This window comes from Haplochromis burtoni, unplaced genomic scaffold (genome assembly GCF_018398535.1).
Source record: "Haplochromis burtoni strain Fernald_Lab_line unplaced genomic scaffold, NCSU_Asbu1 Contig_165, whole genome shotgun sequence".
Taxonomy (NCBI): domain Eukaryota; kingdom Metazoa; phylum Chordata; class Actinopteri; order Cichliformes; family Cichlidae; genus Haplochromis; species Haplochromis burtoni.
Window position 1 is genome coordinate 111,501 of NW_024582526.1, and position 9,256 is coordinate 120,756.

Here is a 9,256-nt window from a genome sequence, read left to right on the forward strand (position 1 = left end):
ATATATAATTATTATTATTATTACAAACAGAAATAAAAAATACATGCAACACATAATGTAATTGTTATGAGGTATTTCTGATGGTCCGGGCATAAACAGGAAGAAAAGGTGTAGTCTATTGATTACTGGGTAGTGGAAAGGGGGGATTAAATAAGTTTATGCTTCTTCCTGCTCCTTTTTGATCATGAAAACTTTTTGTTGTTTTGTTGTTGTTGTTGTTTTGCTTTGTTTGTCTCTTTTTATTTCTCCGTTGTTGTACTTTAAAAAAAAAAAAAGAAGATTCAATTCAATCCCCGAAAGGGCAACAAACCAACACATTTTTCCTGATAATTATCCTGTAACTTTACTGAATAAAGAAATAAAACCTCCAACATTTCAGGGGCAGACATTCGTTATAAGAACTGTTTGTGAACTAAAAATCAAGATGACGGATACTATTTGTCCGTGATTTGGAAAGCCCGGTGCGTGCTCGCCACGCAGCGGAAACAAATTCTCTCGGGGATATCTACCGTGAGGTTGACACGACACCTGGACGGGTAGCGTTCCAGAGCAACGAGAGACGGTCAAACCCATGTGTGGTACACTTGCTTTTCAGGAGCTGCTACCGACAAACCAGGAAATAACAGCTGAATATTTCATCTGTGACACTTATGAGGTTGTGTGAGGATATGTTGAGCAGTGCAGCATCAAAAGCAATGAATTCGAAGGAAAAATGAGGACGGAGTCAACAACATCCGTAAGTTTTAAACACCGATACACAGTCCATCCTCTCTTTCAAGGCTCACTTGGTCAGTGGCGTGATGACGTAGGTCACGTACCTTCACGGCGAAACTGTGCCAACTGAAATACTGCGTTTCAGTTAAATAACAATAACTACAACGCAGCCCAACACATTTCACAACTAGAGAACACAAATTGAATATCTCAGCATTTTTGGTCTTGACCAATAAAATAGTAAAAACTGTCTCGACTTTACCTGGTGATATTCTCATGCACGAGGCGACCGCGAAAACGCCAAACAAACGTCACCACACCGATTCAGTTCACACGACGGTAAGAGCCAACGATCTGGAAAATCTTGTCTTCGTTTTTACTCCTCCGCATTTTGTTGCTCCGATTCACAGCGTTCACAACTAAAGTGTGCAGTTTGGTTTGTGTGCACTCAAACAGAGTCGAGTCAACTACTGCCACCTGTAGCCAAGTGTCATAGACTACAACCAAACACATCTCTGTCACCGCGTTTTTATTCCCGTGTGCACAATACATTTGTAACTTTGCGTTTTTCGTTGTGGCGTCATGCAAAAAAAAAAACTTTAAACTAAGTGAAATTGTATTGTGTATTTATTTTTTGGCCTTCATTGGTAAGAAATACCTAATTATAGCTATACACAAAGTTCTAGAAATCACCACTCCTATTCACAGATGAAATGGGAGAAATGGCGAAACAGTGGCTGACACAGAGGAGATTGATATGGATCTTTGTTTATTACAGTGTTTATTTCCCTGTTTGTCGGTATCCCGAAAAGCAAGTCTACCGCATTTCTGTTTAACCGTCACCAGTTGATCCGCGACTCCAGTTAATCTCGAACACCGGACACGCTGGTCTCAATAAAAGAAGAAAACGAATATTAAACGATGAGAAAACTTTGTGTTGTGGTACGGCTACTAAGAATAAGTATTAAGTTTGAATCTGAAACGAAACGAAAACCGAAAGTGAACGCCTTGAATTGGGTTTCCTGAGTTGTTGTTATTGTCGTTGTTTTTCCTTTTACTAAGAGTCAATCTGGGCTTCAATCAGTGTTCAGTATTTTCGTTTGTTTACATCCTGGGTGTTGGTTTGAAGTGTTGAGGACAAATAGAAAACTGGATCTGAATTCACTTGCTCTAATATGAAGATCAGGATAAATGGTCACATAAATTTGGTCATCATGTATGTTAACTCAGGGTTTTCCCTGCACTTTCATAGGAAAGGGGTGGTGTTGGCAGTATCTGACCAGTCTAAAAGGGGCATTTCATTGGTCAGCTACATCAGAGATATTATCTAATGGTGGTTAAAAATCTTTATAATGATCTTATAGCTGGAGTATTACCTGCTCTGGAGCCAGCCGCAAGGAGTGAACCGTCAAAGAACAGAAAATCCAAGGTTAACCCAGAAGTAGTAGTGTATCTCCCACTATTATTATTAGTAGTAGTAGTAGTAGTAGTAATAGTAGTAGTATGTTAAACTTGTTTCTGTCTTACCTCACTATATTGTGCAGTTGTTAATATTTAGATGGTTATTCCTTGATTTTGATATTAAATGATTTTATAATAATGTTAGTGCACTATAGCATTAATAGATCACCATAAAACAGAACGCCTGCACTGTTCTTGCTGTCCTCATATCACATTTGTAGGTAGACTAAAGGACTTTTCTATAGGAAACAGCAGGCTAGATGGAGCACAAAGAAACCTTATTGCAATAGCAAAGTTATTCAGAACTAAAGCTGCTTTCCAATAGCAGGTTGGTAAAAGTCAAAGCCTCTGGAGGAGACTCTGACAGCACAAAAACAAGAATGTTGCGTTAGCACTCACCCTGCCTCAGCTCCACTTTTCCTCTTTCTGCTCTCAACACTAAATGGAGGCTGAAAGGACTTTCACCTTGGCTGCCATTTTCTCCTCCCATCTGCATTGACAGGAAATATTTTTTACCCAAAACTTTATTAGCAATTGCCAAGTATATACAGAACATCTTAATGCCAGGAATAAAAGGGAATAACAGTGGAGACATACTAAAAGAATAATAACAGAACAATAATACAAAATAAATATAATAGAGAATCACAACTTTACATAACATTTCTACAACATATCATTCATTTTAATTGCCTCTTTGTTTGCAAGTACTTTGACTGTGGTGCTGCATTGGTGAAGTTCTTGACAGACGTGATTAATATGTGGTTTGGTGAATATGATATTTTCCCAGGAGCAGCAGAAGTTGAATGAAGCAGGTGAAGTTTTTTTCCTCAAAACATGATACAGTGCCCTCATTGAGTTATTTGTTAAGTTTTCTGCCTAATATAATGTTGTAAACAGTGATGGGAATAACAGCGTTACAAGTAACACCGTTACTAACGGCATTACTTTTTTCAGTAACGAGTAATCTAACTAATTGCTATTTCTATCGTTACAACACTGTTACCGTTACTAACAAGAAAAATGCGGTGCGGATGCGTTACTATTTTTTCCATCTGTCTTCTGCTTACTGGGAGGTAGGAGGGCAAAAGAATCGCACGAGTGCTGCTGATTGGCTGGGTAAGAGTAAGGTAGTCATTGGAAAACCAATCGGGTGGTAGACTTGGGCAGATGTTCACATACAAACAGATAGCACAGTAACAAAAGTCAATGAATAATTCGAAGTTAGCATTTTTTTAAGTGGAGGTACAGACATTTTTCACTCAAAGAGATAAAAGGCAAGAATCTGTATGTAAAATGTAGCCTATGCCATGGAACAAAGTGCCTTTCCACATCAGTTACAAGCAATTCAAATCTTACGAAGCTCAACGTCACATGCTTCAACAAAACTGGTCGCCAAGAATGATGGTGTTGATGCTAGCAGGCACAGCTCAAACCCAGGTGAGGCTAACATGAGCTCAGCGAGCAATGGAGATGGAGTGACGCAATCCAAGCAGTCTAAGCTTGATTTCTCTTCTCCACAAACATCTATGACTGTGACACAGACTGAATTAAACAAATTGATAGCCAGGTATGTCGTTGAGAACATGCTGCCTTTATCAACAGTCGAGTCAGATTCCTTCAAGTCTCTTATTGCCAAGATACCAGCAACATTCACTCACACTATGGCATGTCCCACAAAATAACATCAACTGTGATGGACAATGGCTCTAATTTTGTCAAGGCCTTCAAAAAGTACCAGCCAGTTTAGCAGGATGACTCTGAGAATGATGAGGATGAGGTAACTTTTACAAACAGTGTTGGTGATGATAATGACAATGATGATAATGTAGGTGTGATGATCACTCTGCCGCCACACCAGAGATGTGCATCGCACACATTAAGTCTTGTTTCTTGTAATGATGTTGACAAGTGGCTACTTTCACAAACAGAAACAAAGGCAGTAGAAGTGCTACCACAAAGTGAACAGGGTTATGGAACAAGGCCAGTCGTTCAACAGTGGCTGCAGAGACAGTGGATGGCATTATTGGAAAGAAACTGCTAGTTCCTTGCACTACAAGATGGAATTTATTTTATGATTCCTTGCCTCAAATCTGTGAGATTTCTCTGGTTGAGCTGAACACCATCTTCTCCAAGTTTGGGTTAACCGCCATGACAGAGCGGGAACATCAGTTCATCAGGGAGTACTGCACTGCCATGAGGCCACTTACAGTGGACCTGGACATTCTTCAGGGAGAAGACAACACTTTTTATGGGATACTGCTACCCACACTGGAGACATTGATGTTTAAGACCCTGGAGTTGAGCACTGACCTGCAAATTCTTGAAAATCTTCCAGAGGCAGTCGTCACAGTAAGAACTTTAAAAAGAACAATTATGAAAAATTTAATGTCAAATGCAATATATTTTTAAAGATGCACATGATATATAATGTGGTGTGTGTGTTTATGTGTATGAATAGGTTGTATAATATATGCTTTACATACTTTACTTTCAGAAAACAAGATTTTCAGAGGTGTTGGAAAGTGAAGATGCTCTCTTGGCTGCTGTGACTCTGCCCAAGTTCAAACTACATTGGCTGCGGACACAGGAAAGGAAAGACAAGGCCAAGGCAAGTCTGCTGGCAGGGTGCCGGAAAATTGTCCTTGACAAAGACCAGCGAGCAGGTACCAGCACACCAACATGCCAACTTAGCACAGACTCAACCACAGAGGATGACTTTTTTTCCTTTGAAGATGAGGACGACACCTCTACTACTGCAGAAAGTCAAGTCATAGATTATTTCAAATCAGGATCACATGGAATGGACTCTCTGAATAGATATGTACTGATAAGGAATATTTCACTCAGATACAATGCAGCCACGCCATCCAGTGCCCCAGTAGACACAGTCTTTAGCCTTGGACTGTTTAGCTCGTCTTCTCTCCAAAGAGGAACAGACTCTCTGATGAGAAATATGAGAAGCTCCTTGTTTTGAGATACAACCACTGGTTTTTTAACGGCTAGGATGGATGGATGTGAGGGGTTTGTGGATGTGACAAATAAGAATTCTTCATGTTTTAAAAAAGCAGAGGACATACATATACATCTACTGCAAGAACTTCAAATAGATTGTAAATGGCCATGGAGTTGATACTTTGTATTACCTGATTACATTTTTATACCTTATAAAAACATTTTAGTTTTATTATACAGTGTACTTTTTCAGTATTAAATTGAAATCACCTCAACTATTTACTTTTGCGTTGAAGAAAATACTTGTTTAGCCAGAGTTCTCTAAAGTTGTTACAGTTTGGCTCATTTAATTTGCACTACATTGCTAAAAGCATAATTTAATTTAATACTTATTTGATAGTCAGCTGCAGCCTGTTTATGTTTTATTGTATTATTTATTACAATTTTTTTAAAAATAATTCTCTCTACAATTATAAAATATTATCTGATTGGTGTTTTGTTATATTATCACAGTAACATTTGAATAGTTTGTATACATATATGTTAATGTTTACTGTTAGTTATTTCTGTTAGGTGCTTATTTACTTCAATTATATATTTAGTTTTATAACAGAGAATTGCATATATGTTTTAGTATGTTCAAGTATGTTTAGTAATTTATTTTTTATTGTTTTAGTAACTTTGTTTAAGGCTGGATTCAAGTTGTTTTACATATTTAAACATTTTTTAAAGAAACACAATAGTTACTTTTCCTAGTAATTAATTACTTTTATGATATTGTAACTCAGTTACTATTTCAGTTACTTTTTTGAAGAAGTGACTAGTAACTGTAACTAATTACCTTTTCAAAGTAACTTGCCTAACACTGGTTGTAAATCATCGATCGTGGCTCAAGAGTTGGGAGTTCGCCTTGTAATTGGAAGGTTGCCGGTTCGAGCCCCGGCTTGGACAGTCTCGGTCGTTGTGTCCTTGGGCAAGACACTTCACCCGTTGCCTACTGGTGGTGGTCAGAGGGCCCGGTGGCGCCAGTGTCCGGCAGCCTCGCCTCTGTCAGTGCGCCCCAGGGTGGCTGTGGCTACAATGTAGCTTGCCATCACCAGTGTGTGAATGGGTGGATGACTGGATATGTAAAGCGCTTTGGGGTCCTTAGGGACTAGTAAAGCGCAATATAAATACAGGCCATTTACCATTTACCATTTACCATAACACATATATACACTAATAAAACAAATGATATATTTTACAGATGATTTTTTTACTGTATAACTCATATTAAGAACATATTATAACTGAGAGAGACTATGTGAGGCGATCACCTAGCATACATTGTCACCTAAGACTCTGAAACTGAAATGCTAATGCAGGGCCTAAACTTCTGCAATGTCTTTAACTGGGTATATATTATCTAGGATTTTAAAAGAAACTTTCTTAACTTTATTGCTTAAGCAAAATTTTCCTATATGTAGCCAAATTTAGTTCAGTTTAATTCCGTCTTTCCTGGGCTTTGCAGCACACCTCTTAGTATCGTGTCAAACACCACAGAATATTCTTTGGGGGTAATGGGTAAATTAAACTTTGATAAAAAGCACAAAAATTGCCTGTTTTGCAGATGGCAGTTGGTTATTTGTGAATCGCCTAGGCCTCACCCAGAGAACCACCATCGCCACTTCCAGGACAACTGGATGGGCCTGGCCCTTTCCACACGCCAGGGATCTTTATGATGTGGTGACTCGATGGCTACAACCTGGTCCCAGGTAAAGGGAGGCTGAGCTGGCTAAGCTCGTGGTGATGGAGCAATTCGTGGAGGGACTGCATTCATTTCTGGTCCATCAAACCCATCAAAGAGGCAGAGTGGGTGGAGGTTAGGTGTGTGCATGGGGACATTCATAAATATCTCATAGTACTGCCAGAAATGAACTACAAGGGCAAAACACAAAGAATTTAGGCCATGGTCAGAATCCCACCTGAAAAGAATTACCAACCAGCGCCAACACAGAGAGATGGAAAAAAGGGACAAGGGAGCAGGCGCGCAGGGAGGACCCTGGGGCTGGAACACACAGGCAACACATGTGAGGCAGATCAATGGAAAGAAAAGGGAAGGGGAGGGAGAGCCAAGTCGGAAAGAATCAAGCAGCCTCCGGCCCCACTGCCCCACGTATTCAGTGCCACTCTCGACCCACCTGGTGACAAGAGACAATACAGGAAAATAAAATAAACCTCCATATGACCAACCCACAAGTCTCGTAACCCCTATTCTCCCAGTTGATCCAGCAACGTGACTCCCCAACAGCATCCCAACCTGCCCTTAACACCTACAGAGAGTCCTACTGTGCATTACATAGATATAGTTATGAGTTAAATGTGTCAATGTGTGCTAAACTAGTACTGTGCATTAAAAGAATCAAGACAGGTGATGTCCAAAACCAACCCCACGTCAGACACGGAAGTGGAGTCAGAGCCACCAATCCTGACTGAGATCTTGAAACTGCAAAACAGAATTGAAGAGTTAACGATAGAGCAATATAGAGACCCAATTAGAATTAATGATATGCTTAGAAAGGACAATTAAGAATATCCATTGTGGAATTCGATCACAGGCAAAATCAGCTTTCTAGAGTCATATCTAATAAGTTAATGAATGGAGACCATGTTTCAATAAAGTGTGTCATACTTTTCTTTAAAGAGGCAGATACTCTTTCCATTGATATGTGCTCAATTAGGATATTCAACCAATGATTAATGCTCAGTGAATGTTTCTTTTTCCAGTTGATAAGTATTATTGGCTTTGAGTGTGGGTTTACCTTGTTTGGTTGGAAGACTAATTGAAGTTATGTGAATGAGTAAGCACAAATGAGGAAACAATGGGATTCTGCAGCCCAAGACAGAGGAAAGATTTTGAGTGCTGAACAGGTGAACACAGCCGTAGCGCATGAAAATATGTGCCTGCAGTGTTTTGAATACATTGAATACAAAGTCAAGCATGGAGATGGGTATGTATATTGATTTTGTGACAAAAATTTATTTATGTAGTTGAAAGAGAGTTTTTTTGTTTTTTGGGAAAAGAGGTGAGATGTCCTTTGCAAATGTAGGTGTTTGTACAGTTATGTGAAGCATAGGAAATCTTTTCTTAATTGCATTTTTAAGTTGTAGGTAGTAGAGAATATTTCTTTTGTCTAATATTTGAAACAGCTTAGAGACTGACATGAGCCTAGTATCTATAAAGGTGCACCTTTATAGATACTAGGCTCATGAGAAAAAAATCTCATGAGAAAAGAATCTCACATTTTCATCACATGTGATGAAAATGTGAGATTCTTTTCTTCTCCCATGTTCTAAAGTGAAGAGTTGCTCTGTTAATCTGAAAATCTGGATTGTGCCAAATTGGAGATTATGCCAAAGAATTGCAATCCCAAGGGTTTTCCATCAAGCTGTTGAGGTGGAGATCAACTGTTTTTTGAAACTGTTATTGCATTTAAAAGAGTAAGAGAGGAAATTTGAGGTTGTTACAATCTATTTGTTCTAATTCTATCCAGGAGTTGTGAACTGGATTTGAGTTAATCAGTTTCATATTATATGGTATCTGGTTAGCTAAATAGTAATGTAAAAAAAACAATGATGCCCCACCAGAGCCCTGTTACATTTGTTTTTCTGGAGAGTTGAGAAACCTTTTAGCTTTTCTGTTTTTCCAGTAGAATTTTATGATGTTGCAGATTTTAACATCCATGTAGTTGCTAAAAATAACCCCATCAGCACGGCATTTAATCTGTTATTAGACTCAACTATCTTCTCTCAAAATGGAAAAGAACCAGATTATTATCTTGTTAATAATTTTACCCCATCACTATATGTATGACTCTGGATACTGTAGCTCCTGTAAAAAAAGAGAGCCTCAAGTACTTGACTCCCTGGTATAACCCTCAAATGCACAACTTACAGCAGATAACTTTTAAGCTTGAGAGGAAATGATGTATCCCAAATTTAGAAGATCATCATTTGGCCTGAAAAAAATGGTTTGCTGCTTTATGAAAAAGCCCTCTGAAAAGCAAGAACATCTCAGTATTCATCACTGTTTGAAGAAAACCTTAGGTTTCTCTTCACGACTGTAGCCAGGCTAGAGAGAACCCCC

The 9,256-nt window shown here is 38.8% G+C and overlaps 2 protein-coding genes across 5 annotated transcripts in view; one reads left to right on the forward strand and one right to left on the reverse strand.

The window, feature by feature from the left end:
* Positions 1-2,665, reverse strand: part of itgb2 (integrin, beta 2) — a 28,370-nt gene extending 25,705 nt beyond the window's left edge. Inside the window, exon 1 of one of the 3 annotated variants that reach the window (XM_005933357.3) lies at positions 2,575-2,665. The gene's annotated coding sequence lies outside the window, so the exon portion shown is untranslated. Of the gene's footprint in view, positions 1-976; positions 1,111-2,574 lie in introns of those variants that run through there. The other 2 variants (XM_005933355.3, XM_005933359.3) reach the window with 2 other exon arrangements.
* On the forward strand, positions 235-7,532 carry LOC106633426. 2 transcript variants are annotated; one of them, XM_014337117.2, is made up of 3 exons: positions 235-736; positions 4,107-4,527; positions 4,673-5,698. In XM_014337117.2, the coding sequence occupies exons 2-3, from the start codon at positions 4,327-4,329 to the stop codon at positions 5,150-5,152; spliced, it is 681 nt and encodes a 226-aa protein (XP_014192603.1). In that variant the 5' UTR covers positions 235-736; positions 4,107-4,326; the 3' UTR covers positions 5,153-5,698. The 2 variants fall into 2 exon arrangements, with proteins under 2 accessions (XP_014192603.1, XP_014192605.1); XM_014337119.2 differs by lacking the exon at positions 235-736 and adding an exon at positions 6,740-7,532 and having other exon boundaries at positions 1,279-4,527; positions 4,673-4,841.
* The last annotated feature ends 1,724 nt before the right edge of the window (positions 7,533-9,256 follow it).

Excerpts from the sequence above, each read along its gene's own strand:
- LOC106633426 (XM_014337117.2), top strand. The coding sequence starts at position 4,327 with ATGACAGAGCGGGAACATCAGTTCATCAGGGAGTACTGCACTGCCATG. Across the intron at positions 4,528-4,672 it reads TTCCAGAGGCAGTCGTCACA|AAAACAAGATTTTCAGAGGT; the intron begins GTAAGAACTTTA and ends CTTTACTTTCAG.